The sequence below is a fragment of the Sceloporus occidentalis genome, unplaced genomic scaffold (assembly GCF_023333645.1).
Source record: "Sceloporus occidentalis isolate IW3139 unplaced genomic scaffold, rSceOcc1.0.p SCAF_6, whole genome shotgun sequence".
NCBI classification, from domain to species: domain Eukaryota; kingdom Metazoa; phylum Chordata; class Lepidosauria; order Squamata; family Phrynosomatidae; genus Sceloporus; species Sceloporus occidentalis.
In genome coordinates, this window is record NW_028316986.1 from 24,433,606 (window position 1) to 24,453,437 (window position 19,832).

At 39.7% G+C, this 19,832-nt stretch overlaps 1 protein-coding gene across 6 annotated transcripts in view; it reads left to right on the forward strand.

Annotated features, from left to right (window-relative positions):
- Positions 1–19,832, forward strand: part of TTBK1 (tau tubulin kinase 1) — a 157,277-nt gene that overhangs the window by 89,268 nt on the left and 48,177 nt on the right. For all 6 annotated transcript variants that reach the window (XM_089529127.1, XM_089529128.1, XM_089529129.1 and 3 more), the window contains 4 exons: positions 213–367; positions 1,918–2,137; positions 2,910–3,082; positions 9,003–9,561. In XM_089529127.1, the coding sequence (XP_089385253.1) occupies positions 213–367; positions 1,918–2,137; positions 2,910–3,082; positions 9,003–9,561 (1,107 nt within the window). The remainder of the gene's footprint in view (positions 1–212; positions 368–1,917; positions 2,138–2,909; positions 3,083–9,002; positions 9,562–19,832) is intronic.

Here is a 19,832-nt window from a genome sequence, read left to right on the forward strand (position 1 = left end):
ATATATCTTGAGCTCATTGTGGGTTCTGACTGGGTAACAACCTTTGGCTTGTAAGTGGAGGCAGGTTTAGCTATCACAACAAATCAAACCAAGGCTTATAATGACATACAAACATAGTCATTGTCTGATATAAAGTAGCTTCCTTTGTTCCTTTTCTTTCTGATTTTGGATGAACATTTAATCCTTATTATTGCAATTTGCTTTTATTCTAGCTGATCATGACTGTGTTTGAAAACAGCATGAAGGAAAGGGGGATCACTGAAAATGAGGCCTTTGATTGGGAGAAAGCCGGTACAGATATTTTATTATCTACAAGTACCTCAACTCCACCTCAGCAGAACACAAGACAGACAGCAGCCATGTTTGGGTGAGTGACACAGTCACTGCCATTACATAGTCAACATTTACCTAATCTTATTCTTCAAGGCCCATTTTTAACTGTAGGCTCTGTATAAATGAAGGAGTGTGTAAATGAAAAGCAAAGCTCTGTGTCTTAGAACTACAGACATGCCCATATGTATAACCAATTGTTTAGGTTACAATTAAGATAAAAATGTTCATACTTGTGTATTTTACATGTAAACTACAATAGATTGAATCCAAAGATGCCTTCCTATTCATTGAAGGTGACCTTCTGTGAACACGAGGGGCATTAACCAGCAAAGGTTGATGGGCACTAGAGACGAGGAGAAAATGCAGTTTTTGCTTATCCTTAGATCAGTTACTCCTCTATTCCAAATGACTAACGTCATTATGCCTTTGTTAGCTCCAGAGGTAACAAAGTCTATTCCAAAGGCTACGCCAAGGCTGCAGTATTAATACCCTTTGACACCCCTTTAACTGCTATGGTTCAATGCTATGGAATTCTGGGATTTGTAGTTTTGTGTGATATTTAGCCTTCTCTGTCAGTATGTCACACACTACAAGAAGGGAAATCAGTGAAAATTAGCTTACCATGAATAACACGAATAAAATGAGACTGTTAGATAGATAAAATACTAGTGTTATCTTGTAATGCAATATAGGAAAAGACAACACAATCGCTGAATGCAGAAATATATTAGAAAACATAAATATGTGAACAACTCTCTGGAATTAGATAACATTCAGTTCTGGTTACATTGTTCTGCCCTTACTGGTAAATCTCTTAAAAGATCAGTCTTATTCTGCATATTAATTTGGTATGGATACATCACAACTGACAAATATGTTAAGGCAAACAAGAAGCATGAAGATTAGAAACTGGACCAAGAAGCAAGCAAGAACATTAGAAAGCTGGGCCAAAACTAACAAAACGAATTTCAACAAGGAGAAATGTAAGGTACTGCACTTAGGCAGAAAAAATGAAATACATAGATATAGGGTGGTGGACACCTGGCTGGACAACAGTACACGGGAAAGGGATCTAGGAGTCCTAGTAGACCACAAATTGAACATGAGTCAACAGTGTGATGCAGCAGCTAAAAAAGCCAATGTAATTCTAGGCTACATCAGTAGAATCATAGAGTTGAAAGAGACCACAAGGACCATCCAGTCCTTCCCTCTGCCATGCTGGAATACACCATCAAAACACTCCTGACTGGATGGCCCTTGATGTATATGATTCTACGATATACAGGCTGTGAGTAGTAGGTGCTATTCTCAGTTAAACCCAAAGATTTAAGCCAGTTTTAATTTTTGGCCACAGACTGGAATCAGGTGAGTACTAAGAGATAATTATTTGTGTGGGTTCCTGTTATCCAAACATATTTAAAATCTTTGTTGCTCCATTCCAAGATGTTATCTGTGCAAATGAATAACGCATTGATGGTATTGGCCAGCTCTTTGTATGGAACTGCCTGAGTATAATGTTTCCAAAGGTTGCTGTGCAACAAGGGCCTTTTTATATGATAATTTTGCATGTTCTATCCTTTCTAGTGTGGTTAATGTCACCCCAGTTCCTGGAGATTTGCTTCGTGAGAATACGGAGGATGTTTTGCAAGGAGAGCACCTGAGTGACCAGGAGAATGCTCCCCCGATCTTGCCTGGCCGGCCAACGGAAAGCTTGGGTCAGACTCCTAACGTTGCCTTCAATGAAGGAGAGGTTTGGGAAGAGACAGATGTGAACCGCAACAAACTCAGGATCAGCATCAGCAAAGTAAAGCCCTTTGACCTTTTTGAAAGTGCATTGTACTTTTCCTCCTGTTTTTGAACTTAAGAGATTGTAAAACTTTCAGTCACAGCTCTTAATAAGAATATTACTCTCAGTACCTGGATTGCCTAGAATCTAAATGTCTGGGTGCTGCTTTGCTTCCTGTAAAGATAGTAACTCATGGAAAAGAAGTGTCCTTCCTAACAACATGTTGAACTAACAATGTCTTCTGATTTTGATATACTGTACTCACTTGCATGAGAAACATAACATTGAAAAAGATCCCATGAAAAATAACAGTGGCTGTCTGCATGATAAAGTACAAAATCCTTTTCATAGAAACAACTAGAGTTTTCTTTTATTAACTTCCTGTTAACATGAGCAAATCATGCAAGAGTAAACTTAGGACACCAACATCATAGTCCTCTCTAAAGCATGCACTTTAATTTAATTGAACTCTTTGAAACGCAGAATGTGAATGCTGCCAGCAGATTATCACAACCCTGGTCCATCACTGTGTGAATGTATTCTCAATTTCTGCATGTGGCTAGTAAGATGAAGACTCTATCATAAAAGCCCATGTCTGAATCCCTTTTGTTTGCCACTTTTCTCTCTCTGATTATAGAGCTAGACAAAGCAGTATAGCCATGCTCAGCTTGTCTTCCTTGGTGTACTTGAGGTTATCATTAAACCCATGGTGAGCTATGCCATGTTCACTACAATGTTTTATAGCCAAATATGTGCTATTCATTTTTGGTTTCCTCTCTCTTTGTCTCAGACACAATGTTTGGCAGAGGAAGATCAGAAAAGTGGGGTGTGCCCCAGCTCCCCAGTGCGAGCTGCACCAGACTCACCTACAACTCAGGGGCGCTCTCTGAGATACCGCCGTGTGAATAGCCCTGAGTCAGAACGCCTCTCCACTGCAGATAAAGGAGATCAACTTGAGCGAAGGTTTGTTTATTGTTATCAGGAGTAGCTGCTATGATTTCTTGTGTTTAGGACAGGAAGCAAAATTAAGGAATTGGCCTTTTAAATAGGAATTCTGAAAAGAATGCAAAACTTTATTTTGAAAAACAAGCATGCACATTTTCAGGAGCCATTTGGAAACTCCTGCATCTAAAATGAAGGCTGGTCTGGGTGCTCAGCACCTATCTGCTGATAATGTCTTTCCTAAAAGAAACATTTTTTTCAAATTCTCAAGATATGCCCCTGGTTGGTGATGAAAATTAATTAAGCTGATTCAACATCCTTTGAATATTCTTGTTTATTCAGGCAGTTATGGAACAGGGCAGCACAATGTATTTTTTTTTTAATCTGCGAAACCTATTCAGAAGTTGCTGTTTTCTCCATACAGCAAAATGTAAAACCCACAAAATAGCAATACCTTGCCTGGCCAACCAAAATACACAAAATACACCATGTAAGCTTTCGAAGCTTCACTAACCATAGTAGTTTTTGTTAAAGGTGTGCTGATAACATTTTACAAAGATCCAGAAAGTTTATAAATTCAAAACAAAAGAGGATTTTAGAAATCAAAAGAACCTGTAATATCACTACAGTTCCTTAACCCCAAAAGGAGAGGAATTACATATTATTTTAATTATTTTATTGTATTATTTTAATTTGATTTGATTAAGCCTGAAGTACTGATAGTTTTCATTAACTTTCAGCAAAAATGATGTCTGAGTTGGCAGTGCCACTGAAACCGTTTGGAACATAGCAATTACATATTCACTATTTTAGAAACAATATATCAAATTTACAATATAACTGTACTGGATTTATAAGACATTTTATTGTATAGTAGCACTCTCATGAAACATGGCTGGGCAAAGCGTGCCCCCCAGAGCTGTTTTTGTGATCCTCAGGGCCACCCAAAAATCAATTTTTTAAAAATTAAAAAATGTTTTTCAAATAAACATTTTGCACCAAAATGCCCCCAAATGTCCTCTAGTATGTGTTTTTGTTTTTGTTTTAGCCCTGCTCAGACCATTTTTGGTCCCCTGGGCCATTTATAAATTGGTCTCTTCCTGTTTTTTTAAAAAAAAAGCCTCTCATGGGCCTAAAGTGCCCAGGAGTCCCTAAAAACAGTGGTTCTCAATTTGTGGGTCACGGCCCCTTTGAGGGTCGAATGACCCTTTCACAGGGGTCGCCTAAGACTATTGGAAAACACATATTTCCAATGGTCTTAGGAACCGAGACATGGTTTGGAGTCACCACAACATGAGGAACTATTTTAAAGATTCGCGGCATTAGGAAGGTTGAGAACCATTGCCTTAAAACACGTTGAAAATCACCACCACAGTCCCTAGAGGACATTTGGGGGATATATCATCTTTTTTATTTTTTTGTGGTGGGTGTCTTGTTTGGGGTCTGCAGCCACTCAAGGTCTCCAAAAAGAGGTAATGCAGCCCCATAACACCCCGCAATTGCCCACCCTGTCCTAAAGCATACCATAAAGCAAGATCATAGGAAAATACAATAGTAGATTACTGATTCTGGGTCTGTGATATTGCTCAGGCTAATTAAGGATGGCTTTTGATTGTTCCACTAAATTAGCCATTGGTGTGTGAGACAAAGGTGGCATATTACATCTATCCCTTTAAAAATACTACATTATTGGTAGTAATTGGTAAGTATGACCTCAATAAATTGGAACTTCAAGAGAACGTTACAGTATGAAATATCTTCAGTATTTCAGATGGCTGGACATACCCTGTTTCAGGATAATGTGTTCCAGAGGAATAAATCTTATTAATTCCTTATTTATTTACTTACAATACTTTAATATCACTTTATCAAAGAAAATTTGTAGACTGTTTACACACAGTATACTATAAAATCACAATTAAAATGCATATGCTAAACGGTATAAACAAACACTTTACCTGAAATCAATAAAGCAGTGGAATGACAAGGGAAATTTGTGTGAACAAATATGTTTTCAGAAGACATTTGAAACCCACCAGTATCCACCTCTCATGCAGTACTTGGTAAGGTATTCCAAAGGGCGCCACTATTAAGAAGGCCAGTTTTCAAAATGGTGATTTCCTGTTGGTTGTGAAATTTCCAAGAACACCTCATCTGAAGATTTCAGATATTGTCTGGTTGTATATAAGGGAAGGAAGTCTGCCAGTTATTCTGATCCCAAGTTGTTTAGACTTTATACATCTGCAACAGAATATTGAACATGGCTTGGTACCTAATAGGCAGCCAGTTAATTCTTTTGCCAGAGGTGCAATATTTATATAGCTGAATGTGTCATTAAGCACACTAGCTGCTACCTTCTGCACTAGCTTCTGCTTCTACCAAGTTCAGGAACAGCGCCAGATAGAGTGCACCACACGTGGTAACAATACTGTGCCATTTTGTGCTCTTTGTGCAATTTTGAGGTGATTTTTTCCACCCATTTTTTTTTTAATTGGTGGAGTCCACTGACCACACTTTACCCAGTCTTGTTTCTTAAGAAAAAAACCTACCTGTTGTAAGATTTCATTCAGTCTGTAACTTTGATGAATCATCAGTTTGAATTAGATTGTTCAGATTTGTTCAGCCAATTGGGGGGAAGAGTTAAGAAAAATAATGATTTTGCTCTTAGAAGAATAATGGTTTGCATGTAAATATGTATTGCAGGTGATTCTGAGTGAAACTTGAGGGCTTTCGGCAATTCTGTAGACAGAATGGGAAGATTGCCCTTGTGATTCATCAGAATATTTTTTGGATGTCTGAAATCATGCTTTTAGAAAATCATGTTAAACAATGAAGTCATTTGACACAGTGGTGTCCCTAGCATTGGTTTCACCTTGTGCGTGGAAGGGGATTGTGGGGCAGTGGTGGACTGCCCTGTTCCTGCTCCCTTCCCTTACTGTTGTCTTGCTTGCCTGTCCCCCTTCCTGGCTGCCTGACTGCCATCTGCCCAGATGCTCACCTAGGGCTAGGGCAGGAGGGGACGGAAGAGGTATGTGCTGCCCCTCCTTCTCTGCTGCATTGGCTATCCTACTTGATTGAGCCACGGCACTGGAGAAGGCGAGAGGAAGGCCTGATCAGATGTCACCCCTCCTCTGAGGTGTCACTTGGTGTGCTCTGCATTTCCTGTACCTTCCTAGTGACAGCACTTTTGGGCAAGATACTTGCACATGGCTAAAAAGTGGCAGGTTGAAGTAGATTAAATCACTCCTTATTTATGATTGGAATGGACATCTCCACTTTAAAATCCTTTACCTGCCCATCAAATATGTCAAAGCTTGCCAGTGCAAAACTGTTCAATGTCAGGCAAGAGGTTCAAGAAATTATTTGTGATAATGTATTTATTTTGACTGATATAGTATCTTTCAGTAGGTTATTCCTGTTGGGTTTTTTTAAACATAAAAAGATCTAAACTAATACAAAAATAACTGCCGGAATCCTGTTGGGGGCTTATGTCTTTCTAAGTAGACTTATGTTTGAGAAAATTAGAATTGTGTAGTTGTGTAATGTCTGTATCTAGTAGAGGGCTGTTGTTATATTATTACATAGCAGAATTGGCAAAGTGCCCAGTACTTATTGGTACATAATGCAATAAATACGCAATTTGCATCAGTGCACAAGGCACTTCAGTACAGGATGCACACTGATGTATGGGGCAGATTACACAAATGGGCATTGCACTGAAGTGTGTATTGTGCACCAATATGCACTTGTACCAGTGCACATCACATGCTCTTGCTGATGTCCCATTACACACTTTCATAATTCAGTAAAGGGGTATCTCTGCTGTGTAGCTAGGTATATGTAAAGTTACACAACATAACAGGCCGTAAAGGATTCTGGCAAAAATAATTGTAATTTTAAAAGAGAAAACCAGCATGGTGTAGTGGGTTGAGTGTTGGACTACGACTCTGGAGATCAAGGTTCAAATCTCCACTCAGCCATGGGAACCCTCTGGGCACTCTTGAAAAAAATCACACTCTTGAAGCCTCAGAGAAAGGGAAGGGCAAATCCTCTCTGATTCAGTCTTGCCAAGAAAACCATGTGTTAGGTTCACTTTAGGTTCGACATAAGTCGGAAATTACTTGAAGGCACACAATAACAACAACAATTTTTAAAAGAAGCACAAAAATCTCACTGAGATAAAAGAAAAATAAATTTAAACTCTTTACCTGCTACCAAAGGACTTCAGTACTAGTGAATACTTACAGAAGATAGCATTCCATATGTGGTGCCACAGTACTGAGAAGACCTACTCCCTTGTCATTCTCTTCACTACAGGCAGTAGATAACTGCTGAACAGATATCATAGCCTGGAGTGTCTGAAAGATTCAGTATGGAAGAGCTGATGGAATCAGGCAAAACTTGCATATCATCATAAAGCCAGATCTCTTGCCAGAAACAATTTTCCTGGTTCAAGCACTTTTTTCTTGTCAAAGTCCATGTGTGTTTCCACCATAAAAATATAGGCAAGCAGAAGGTCTTGAAATAGAGCTGAAAAGATAGGTATGGGAGACTAATAAAATGAAGCCCAAGGAAGCAGTGATGATAGGCAGAAGTGGCTATTAGTAGACTGAAACAATCTGCACATCTGAAGGTCTAAAAAGTCGGCTTGTAGATCCTGTCTGCTGTGACTGTGTTTACATTCAGTCACTCTTTGAATTTCTGCAAGACCTGTCAAAGCTAGAACCCATGGGTTTTGCTATGACAGCTCTGAAGAGTGGGTTGTGACTACTTTCTAATCAGCCAGAAGCACTCTGTATGATTAGCATGCACTTTCATATCTGTGATCTGGAATTAGGGTTTTACATCAGGTGAACAATTGCTCAGTTGAAGTCTTGTATCCAGCTACTAATTGTTAGATGCCTGTGACTGGAAAACGTTTAAGAAAAGGAGAGAGCAACCTCCATGGCTTGGGAGCCAAGTTGGTCCCCCAGATCCCTAGAAGTGCCATGGGCTGCTTCCACTACTTCACCACCTAATTTACAGCATGGGGGGGGGGCAGGGGGGAAGATGCATTTCAAATTTAAAATGAGACCAGGTGGGAGTACGGGGTTTGTTTTCGATCCCAGTTATGTCACCAGGAGGCTTCTGAGAGAATGGCAGAACCTGAAAGCAAGATGTTCTGCATAAACTGTGATTCCAAGTAAGATTGTGCCCTCTCCTTTTGGCGACAAGGGATGGTTTACAAGGGGTGAAAATTACTAACAAAAAGGCAATAGATGTTGGTTGGACTCAAGTAATTAAAATCATCCCAGGCTCAGAGCAGTCTAGGAACTACACACACACACACACACACACACACACACACACCCCTCTACAGTTACGGCTTTGACTTATGCGGATTTGATTATTCACGGATTTTATTAATATGTTATCTCTTAGGAATATCTAGGTGATCCAGTGCAACTCTATCGTCAACTTTAACCAAAACTTGCACTGAAGGACCTAGAGATTCATAGAATACTCCACTAGGCATTTGTAGCTCCTCCAATGCAATTCTGTGGTCAGTGGCTGACCACAGAGTTGAACTGGAGGACCTAAAGATTTCTAGAGATGTGTTCTCTCAGGTAAAAACATAGTGTTTTTGTTATTTGTGGTTTTTCCACATTCACAGGAATCCTGTGCCCCTAACCCCAGTGAATGTGGAGGGATGAGTGTTTTGTGTGTGTGTGTGTGTACATATACATATACATATATGTATATATATATGATGTAAAGTACAGTACTTACATTAACCCATGGATAAATCAAGTCAGATTTTTTGGGTCAATTTTTTAACCTAAATTTCAAGATGTATACATGAGTATATACAGTGTGCTTGTGTGCTTCCATCTGTATTAAGACATTAGTATTCATCAGAGCTAAGTTCTGAGATCCCTTAAGCTTTCCTTTTTATTTCCAGGTCACGAGTAGATTTGCCTTGTTCTCCTTCTCGGCTTGTATGCTCCTCCCAGCCAGCACAGATGCTCTCCATTGACACTGGTCAAGTGGACAGGCAGGCGAGTGGCAGGATGGACGTATCTGCTTCAGTGGAGCATGAAGCCCTCAGCAATGCTTTCCGATCTGTGCCCCTGGCTGAGGAGGAGGACTTTGACAGCAAAGAGTGGGTTATAATTGATAAAGAAACAGAGCTGAAGGACTTCCATCCTGGTGCTGAACCAAGTACATCCGGGACAACAGATGAAGAGCCCGAGGAACTGAGACCCATTGAAGAGGGTGAGGAGAGAAGGCGATTCGGGGCAGAAGCGGCAGTCAGGCCAAAAATACATGATGGGAGAACACGGGGTATGCAGACTGTGGCTGAGGAGGATAGTTCCCATAGACATGAAGGGCATTGTCAGTCAGTTTCTGACAGCAAACATGAACAGCAACCAGGAAGTCCTGCACAGTCCCCCTTATATTCAGCACCAGCCATCCGACAGCGAAGACGGGAATCTGAGCCTACTGGTCCTGAGAGACAGGTAAGATTTGCAAAAGACGCAACACATCCATTTTGTTGTAGTTTTCATCTCTTTGATGTGTGTCTAGTAAAGGCACCTCATCTAAGCTCCCCACCCAGGCCAATTGTAATAGTAAATGCAAATCTTTTGCTTCTGCATCCAATTCTCGTGGTATTTTATCAGTATTAGAATTGTTGCACCAGGATAAGAATGTTCAGTTAACACCACCATAGGAACATATGAATCCATTTTAGTGCCAATGAATCTCAGCACAGATATTTAGTTGACTTATAACCTTGTAGGATGAGGTAGATTGGGAGGAATTTAACTGGGACAGAGCATAGTTTGTTGGAAATAGAGCTCCATTAGCTAAATAGCAGAGTTGACTGCAAAACAGATGGTTGTTTTCATACTGTAAACCACTTTGAGCAAGTCTTGTACACTTAATAAATAAATGAAATGATATATATTTTTGCACCAATACATTATGTTAGAATGTGTGTACATAGGGTTGTGCTTTAATGCCACTTTGCAGGCAGTTGGGGGAATCATAAGTGAATCTGTCTCACTAAGTAGAGCCATGGTTCACACAACCTGTTTATAGGGAGAAATGGAATTGATTGGCATAGTAACTTTGGTTAAACTATCTTTAGTTTCCTTCTAGTGCTTCGATTTAGAATCCCTAGGCTGTAAAGTACTAGAAAATTAATAGAACTTCATACCGCAGAAATATTCCCTTCGGGTGGTCTTTAAAAATGAATTATTACTGTATTAGAAACATTTTAGATTATGCAAAGTACTGTATAAATGCTAAGAGTTAGAAGAAAGATGGCATCTATTAGACATGAGAGACAAGAACATAGTAAATTACTCAGGAACCCTTCTAATACAAACAAGTGGGCTGTGCTTCTTTACCAAAATGTCAGCTATACTTGCCTCTCTTTTCTTTTGTTCCTAACTCTATTTTTCTAATTGTTTTCACTATTCCTTATTTTATTTATTCAATAACTAGGCCTAACTACTGAATAAATAAAATAAGTATTGAAAAACCCATTGCTGGAGTGGTTGAATTATCTGTGTTCTCAATCTCTCATTAATTAAATTCAATATTTTATTTAAAGAATCAGAGAGCTCTGAAAAATTTATCATATTCCATTAATGTCCTGTGAAGCCACAAATCTAATTCTTGCACCATAGCTGGAGAGTACCAAATATGCAAGAACTGTGGAAAAAGAATCAAAGGCGGGATACAGACGGGCAAAAAGGGGTGTGTTCATGATGTCATGAAGGTAGAGCCTTCAGACGGCCCTTACCTGAATGCCGCCATGAACACGCCGCCCGCACGCCCCAAGCGGAAAGAAGCGGCATTAAAAAGGTGCTGCTTTTCCCCGCTTCTTTTCTGTATGATGCGCAGCTGCGCAGCTCCGTCTGTAAGCTGCTGCACCGGTACGCCAGAATTGCTACGCCGCTAATTTAAGTTGCCCATTTAAAAGCTCCGTGTCTGCTGCGTCGCATAATGAGTCGGGGTCCTGGAACATGCGCAGTTTGCAGTCAGGCTTTAATTGCAGCTTCAGCTGCCATGCAGGTGTGGAAGCTGCAGCACAGCTGCAGCGCATTTTAAGACTCGTAACCCTAACCCTAACCCTAGCCCTAGCCCTAGAGCAACATGTACGCATGCGCTGCTAGAATCGGGGAAAGTTTGGAATTTAAAGTGAACCCCTACACACATTCCTGTGCCATTTTCACCTAACAATAAAAACCCCTAAAACTTTAAATATTTACATATGTACAAGGGAGGTGATGGGGGATGGCAGGGGGACAGCGGTGGCAGCGGCGACAGCTGTGGCTGTGCATTGCAGATTCAGCAAGAGCGCGGGGACCAAAGGAGAGGAGGCATCCATGATGCTGGTGACATTGGCAACGTGCAAGCGGACAAGGATGCCAACACCAGCTGATCACCAGCTAGCAGGAGACCACTATTGTTCTTGGGCAGGGCGAGGGAAAAAGTTTTAAAGGGGCTTGGGAGCTTTAAATGTGCACATAAGCTTTCTGCCGCAGCTGCGCATCCGCCAGCCGGCAAAAGAAAAAAAAAGCCCCGTTTTTGGCTGCCCATGAGGAAGCTGCCTCTCTCTTTGCAGCGTCCTGCGAGGCGGCGGTTTGGAAACTGCGGGTCAGAAACGGCCCCAGGTGAGGCGTCTTCACTGCCCCCCATGTGGAAGCCCCATCACCTGAGCCACGCCCCCGGGGCGGGTGGTCTGGAGGCTCCATATTCAGCAGAATAGACCTCCAAGACGTCTTCCCCTGCCCGTCTATATCCCGCCAAAGGATGTTTGCATTATGAAGTGGCCCAGAGGGTCAGTATGCTATTTTTGTGGTGAAGGGCGAAGGAAGCTGATCAGAGACAAAGTTAAAGTTGAGAGAATGCTAGACTAAAACAGGCTGAGTGCCCCTTATCCAGAATTCCGAATTCCAAAATACCCCCAAATTCAAAATTGTCCACAAGGGTAAGCTGAGATAGTGACAGTTTTGCTTTCTGATGGTTTAGTGTACACAAAACTTATTACGTATAAAATTATTTTCAGGCTATGTGGATAAGGTGTATACAAAACATAAATTAATATCATTTTTAGAATCGGGTTCCATCTCCAAAATATTTCATTATGTATATGCAAATATTCCAAAATAAAAAAACCAACAAAAACAAACAAACAAAAAATCCAGAATCCAAAACGCTTCTAGTCCCAAGCATTTTGGATAAATGAGACTAAACCTGTATGAGATTTTGGCTAGCTGGAATGCATATATATGCACACCTATGCAATCTGAGGCTTGAATCCTGCTTATTGTAAATTTGATTAAAGACCATGCTGGGAACTTTCATCTTAATTAATTTAATAATAATAATAATAATAATAATAATAATAATAATAATAATTTGTTTTATTTATATACCGCTATTCCAAAGATCATAGCGGTGAACAGCAAGTAAGCTAATTAGCAAGTAAGCTAATTTGCCCCCAACAGTCTCGGTACTCATTTTAGCGACCTCGGAAGGATGCAAGCCTGAGTCGAGCTTGGGCCCTTTTGATGGTCTTGAACTTGCAACCTTGTGGTTTTGAGTGAATGGCTGCAGTACAGGCATTTAACCACTGTGCCACCTGTCTGTCTTAGATATTTTTTTAATTTTTTAATTTGGTACAAAGTAAATTGTACAGGAAACCTACAAGTTCATAAAAACATCTTTGCCACATAGATGAAAAAAAAAGTCTAATGGCATATGTGGCAACACCTAAAGGGTGCTCAACAATGGCACCTTTTCATCCTGGAGAGAAGTAACCAGTGGTGTTCCACAGGGCTCTGTCCTGGGCCCAGTACTGTTCAACATCTTTATCAATGACTTGGAGGAAAAAATTGGGGGAATACTTATCAAATTTGCAGATGACACCAAATTAGGAGGAATAGCTAATGCTCCAGAGGATAGGATCAAAATTCAAAATGACCTGAATAGACTAGAAAGCTGGGCCACAGCTAACAGAATGAACTTCAACAGGAAGAAATGTAAGGTACTGCACTTAGGGCGAAAAAATGAAAAGCACAGATATAGGATGGGGGACACCTGGCTTAAGGAGACAACATGTGAAAGGGATCTAGGAGTCCAAGTAGACCACAAGCTGAACATGAGTCAACAGTGCAATGCGGCAGCTAACAAGGCAAATGCGATTTTAGGCTGCATCAATAGAAGTATCGTATCTAGATCCAGGGAAGTAATAGTGCCACTATATTCTGCTCTGGTCAGGCCCCACCTGGAATATTGTGTCCAGTTCTGGGCGCCACAATTCAAAAAGGACATTGAGAAACTGGAGCGTGTCCAAAGGAGGGTGACTAAAATGGTGAAAGGTCTGGAAACCATGTCCTATGAGGAACAACTCAGGGAGCTGGGGATGTTTAGCCTGGAGAAGAGAAGGTTAAGAGGTGATATGATAGCCCTATTTAAATACTTGAAGGGATGTCATATTGAGGAGGGAGCAAGCTTGTTTTCTGCTGCTCCAGAGACTAGGACCCGGAGCAATGGATGCAAGCTGCAGGAAAAGAGATTCCACCTCAACATTAGGAGGAATTTCCTAACAGTAAGGGCTGTTCGACAGTGGAACAAACTCCCTCGAAGTGTAGTGGAGGCTCCCTCCTTGGAGGTCTTCAAATGGAGGCTGGATGGCCATCTGTCGGCGATGCTTTGATCTGGATTTCTTGCATGGCAGGGTGTTGGACTGGATGGCCCTTGTGGTCTCTTCCAACTCTATGATTCTATGATTCTATGATTCTAATCTCTCTGAGGAAATGGTCTCTCCACATATGCCATTAGGCATTTACTGTATATATTATTTTTATAGTAAATCCTATAGTTTCCATACTGTAAGGTAGCCATATACACATTTTGATGAAGATAGTAGAGAAATATTTTAATTAATTCATAAATGTGAGATGTATTTGTTATAGTCACTGGATCACATCAAGAGTACACAATGTTTTGAGGTAATTACCTGTTTCCCTATATCTATGTCTTAAATTATTAATTTAAAAATATTTTGAACTATAGCTACTAAATATTTCTGTTTGTATTAACATGCCACAGGGAGGGGGGTATTTGAGGGACAAATATACACCAGCATGCTGGTTGCTCACAATTAGTAAGAATAAACCATGAACATTAGCTTATTGTTATGTAGAAATGTGGTCAGTATGTTCAGCATGCAGTTATACTATAATCTTTGTTGTTATTTTCCTGCAAGTCATCTTTGGTTTATGGCAATCCCCCATTTGTATATGTGTCTTTTTGACAGGGCATTATAGTAAAGGCAGAACAGATAATCTCTATATAATATAGATAATCTGTGTAGTACAGATAATTTCTATTGCTGTGTGCTTTCAGGTAATTTCCAGTTTAAGACTACCCTAAGGCAAACCTGTGCTGGGATTTTCTTGGCAAGGTTTGTTCAGAGGGGATTTGCCAATATATTCCTGTCACACTGAGGGACTGTGACTCACCCAGGGTCACTCAGTGATTTTCCATTGCCGTGCAGGGATTTGAACTCCTGGTTCAGAAGAGGAAGTGGGGTTCGGGAAAGGAAGATGCACTAGAGACCCTATTGCAAACCTATGGGGGCTTATGGAGCACACCAAGGAATTCCAAAAGGAAACCAGTACGTGCTTTATTGACTATAGCAAAGCCTTTGACTGCATTGATCATGAAAGGCTATGGAACGCCCTTAAAGACATGAGAGTACCAATACATCTGATAGTCCTGATGAGGAATCCATATTTAGGACAAGAAGCCGCTGTCAGAACAGAACATGGAGAAAAAGAATAGTTCCCAGTTGGCAAAGGGGTCAGACAAGACTGCATCCTATCATGCTATCTGTTCAACTTGTATGCAGAACATATTATACGAAAAGTAGGCTTGAACACAGAAGGAGTGAAAATAGGAGGAAGGAATATCAACAATCTAAGATATGCAGATGATACAATACTACTAGCAGAAAACATCACAGATCTAGAGTAACTACTAAGAAAGATCAAGGGAGAAAGTGCAAAGGCAGGCTTATTGTTGAACATAAAGAAAACAAAGATAATGATCATGGAGAATTTACACAAATTCAACCTAGACAATGGGGGAATAGAAATAGTAAAAGAGTTCTCATACCTAGAATCAAAATTGATTAGAGCAGGGACTTCAGTCAAGAAATCATAAAAAGACTAAGAATGGGGAGGGCAGCTATGAACGAACTAGATAAGATCCTAAAATGTAAAGACATACAACTGAGCACAAAAGTTAGAATCATACAAGCTGTTGTATGCCCTATGGATGTGAGAGCTGGATAGTTAAGAAAGCAGATAAGAATAAAATAAATTCCTTTGTGATGCAGTGCTGGAGAAGAGTGCTGAGGATACCACTGACAACCAAGAAGTCAAACAAATGGGTCCTAGAACAGATCAAACCAGAAATCTCTCTGGAAGCCAAGATGAGTAAACTAAAGGTGTCATACTTTGGCCACATCATGAGAAGGAATGCCTCATTGAAAAAAACAATAATGCTAGGAAAGGTGGAGAGGAAGGCCACTCGCTAGATGGATGGACTCTGTAAAATAAGTCACAGGTATGAATTTGCAGGAACTAAGCAGAGGAGTGGAGGACAGGGAATCTTGGAGATGTCTCATCTACAGGATCACTATGGATTGAGATTGACTCAGTAACAATAACAACAACTCCCAGAGGCCTAGCCCAGCATTCAAACCACTGCACCATAGTGGCTCTCAGATAATCTCTGTACTATAGTAAAGTGCAGGTTTACTAAAAAAACAAAAAACCCAGGTCAGATTAATACATAAAAGAGTCTGGATATATAACTAGTATGTGAACACTGTACACTCAGGTTACTGACCTCATTAAGTTTATGCTGCATCGCTCATTTTGACAAATGTGTAGCTGAAAACGAAAATGGCGGTGACTTCCAATTTCATATACTCACCTTTTTGTGTGTGTGTTTGTGTGTGGGGAGAGCTTGAAGTGTATATAGAAGGATATGCTATTTCCGGGCTGAAAAATTGCCTCATTTTTTAAATTTGGGGAGAAGTCTGAGGACACACAAAGCCCCTGGGGGACACATCTAGCCTATGGGTCACACTTTCCCCACTCCTGCTCTGTTCATTTGTTGGGTCCAGTATAGTTATTGGTCCCACATGTTTAAAAATCAGAAATCAGGCTCCATTTTATAACAACATAACTGTCAGTGGTACTTACATCAATATTCTGTATTGCAGCTGCATTTCTTTCTTTTCATTTTAAGTAGACTACAACCTTCTTATTTTATAATGACACATAATATACAATCTTGCTTGCAGTCTGTACAACTCATCAAATTCTTTTCTATAACTATCTGTCCTATCTATCAGTCACAGAGGAAGCTTAGTGAACAAGTGATCTGAAGGCAGCTGTGTAGCTAAAGAATTGGCTGGTTGATATGTGAAATTTTGAGTCTGCTCTCAGTCCTTGTTGCCTTATGTACTTAGAATTGCCAGTTCAGTAACAATGTCACAATGACAGTAGAATATACAACTGAAAGAATTTCCTTTCTGTATAACTCATTCATTCATTCATTCAGAAATTATGCATCATCCTTTCTAGTATCTTAACTCCCAACTAAAAATGCTTAGTACTCCTTGTTCAAGTCCCCAAACTTCTAAATCTCCTTTTCCATTCCACTTTCCTCATTCTGAAAGTGTGCAATTGTTCCAATCCATTGGCTTTGGCCTGGTTATCTTATATATATATTTGGATCCATTTTTCTCCATCTTTATGTCTTCTCAACCTATTGTATCTAGAGACCTTTTTGGCTGCTTCCTTTAGTATCTTTGGTACTCCAGTTTCCACTCCATCACACCCCTCCCCTGGCATAATATACAGTTCCACTTGACCTTAAGCTCTGTGTTTTTTCTTTAGAGGCTCATGTTTCTTAGCTGGTTTTTGCCTCATTTCCTCTGCTTTCATTTTACTTTACTTCTTTTAAGCCTTTTTTTTTTTCATTTATCTTTGGCCCAAAACAGACAGGCGGTTGATAGCTGCAATCAAACCCCGATCGGCTGGGGAATGTGGTGACCACATGGCCTGTTCTCAAAGCAGGCCACCGCGGCGGTCCCAAACAGGTTGCCAGCAGGAGCAGATTAAATCAGCTCCTTTCACTGGAGGCTTTGGACCGTCTTAAGTGGCCTCAGAGTGGCTTCTGGCCATTTCAGGTCTTTTGTTTTGGGTTCTCATTCCATGCTGCATTCCCTTTCTCTACTGCTCTGTATTCAAATATTTTGCCCCCAAAATTGATGAATAAAAACTTTCTCCTACCTCACTCTTGTTTGTAAAGCTAAAAGTTACCTTTCCCCCCCGAATTCTATGCAAACCATATGATATTCATGGCCTTGCCATAAGTCAACAGGCAACTTAAAGGCAGATACACTTAAATTCATAATATACTTCAGATCCTCTCATGCTTTTAATGTCATTGGGAGCAGAATGGGGACATTTCCCCCTCCCCCACTCCCATAAAAGTCCAACATTCTCCCCTTGTGTCCCCTTGCCCCCTTTCATTTATTGCTGCTTTAATTCAAATGAAGGGCAGTTTCTCTATTTCCTCTTCTTTGATGCCTAGCTTTGATTGCATGCCAGGTGAAAGTGTTCTTGGAACTGCATTTTCTTGATACTACTGATAAGGTTTAGTAGCATCAGAAAAGCTACTATTTCTAGTATTTGCACCTAGCACACAGCCATACCAGTATGGCAAGTATCAGGCAGTGGAATGGGAATCAGATGATATTTTGTTCCCCTGTTGCCCCTGAAGTATCTGGAGATGCTTAGAGGGATGGGGGGGGGGGGGGATGGGGAGGCAGCTGGGAAACAGGGGTGGCAGAAGCAAGGCTTAGGCTTCCATTCAAGTGTGAGCTAAAGGTTAATGTTCAGAGATTGTAACCCTTCTCATCTAGAAAATAGTGTTAAAAGCCTGCTAGATTCAGTTTATGACCACTGTTTATTTTTTTTTTTTTTAATTTTTTTTTTTTTTAAGAGACTTATACATATACTTATATTCTTCTTTCCCCTCCCCCCTAGTATCATCTTATATCTTATGCTATACTATATTTCTTCTTAAAACAACATTATTGGACTGTATGTAATAATATCTTACACGTATATCTTTTCTACAGTCTTTATCTTCCGGTCTACCTCCCACTATTCAATCAATTCGGATTATTCCATTTTCGGCTCTTCTATATACATTCCTCGTTTCATATGTCCGTTTATCCGACTTCATCTCTCTACAATGTTTCCCTAGGCTTTTTGCTTGCTTATTCCAGGCTATGTGTTAAATCTCTATTATCGAATATTATCTTGCTCTTTTCTTCTATTTAATAACAGAGTTGTCCTCACCCTATACTTCTTTTATTTTCTTTCTTTTCTTTTCGTTTTTCCCCTTGCCCAGTTTACTCTTTTAAACCGCTATTTCAATTTATACACACAATAAAAGAAAGAAAAAAGCAATATATATATATATATATATATATATATATATATATATATACACCAGCTTATTGCTCTTACAAGTGTTTAACTAAAACCATCTTTTTTCACAGAACTTTAGCAATGGTTTCCACGTTTTTTCAATACTATTTTCATAATCATCTTCATCTCTTAATCTCATTGTGATCATATCCATCTCAATTACATCTACAGTCTTTATTAACCATTCATCAACCTCAATATTCCCCTGCTTCTTCCAATTTTTGGCGATTATTATCCTTGCCGTCGTGATAAGATATAATACTGGTTTTAAGTATTTCCTTATCTCTTTATCTTCAATTATGTTCAAGAGGTAGGTTTCCGGTGTTAATGTAACCTTTATATGATATATTTCTCTTATAGCTTTATATACTTCCCACCAAAATTTCTTAATTATAGGGCACGTCCACCACATGTGAAACAGGGACCCATATTCCTTTTTACATCTCCAACACATTATCTCATTCGTATTATATATTTTCGCTATTCTTGCTGGTGGGAGGTACCATCTATGTAACATCTTAATAAAATTCTCTCTTATATCATTACACACTGTAAAATCCAGATCCTTCCCCCACGCTCTTTCCCAATTTTCCAGTTCTATATTTCTTCCAATATTCCTTGCCCATTCAACCATGTTTGTTTTAATCACTTCTTCCTCAAGCTCTATCTTTAAACATAATTTATATAATTCTGAGATAAGCCCCCTATTATCCTTATCACTTTTTAGTATTATTGTGTCCAATTCCGTTCTTTCCCTTGATATTCCTGTGTCTCTCATATCCTTGTTAAATTTCTCCCAGAGTTGTCTATATGTGAACCACCCTAGGTTTATATCCTCCTGTTCTAGTTGTTCCTTGCTTTTCATAACAATCTTCCCATTTCGGTTTTTCGTTAATTCCTCATATCTCAACCATCCCTTTCCTCCTAATTTACTTCTTTTCATGAAGGCTTCCTGCGGTGAGGTCCATATTGGTAATTGCCTGTATAATTTTCCTTTGTATTTTACCCAAATTTTTAATAATGTTCTTCTAATTATATGGTCATTAAAAATTCTATTTTGCTTTAGTTTACCGTAACATAGATATGCATGCCATCCGAATTCGGTATTAAATCCCTCTAAATTTAGCAAGTCTTCATTTTTGAGTTTAATCCATTCTAATACCCATTCCAAGCAATTTGCGTGGAAATATAAT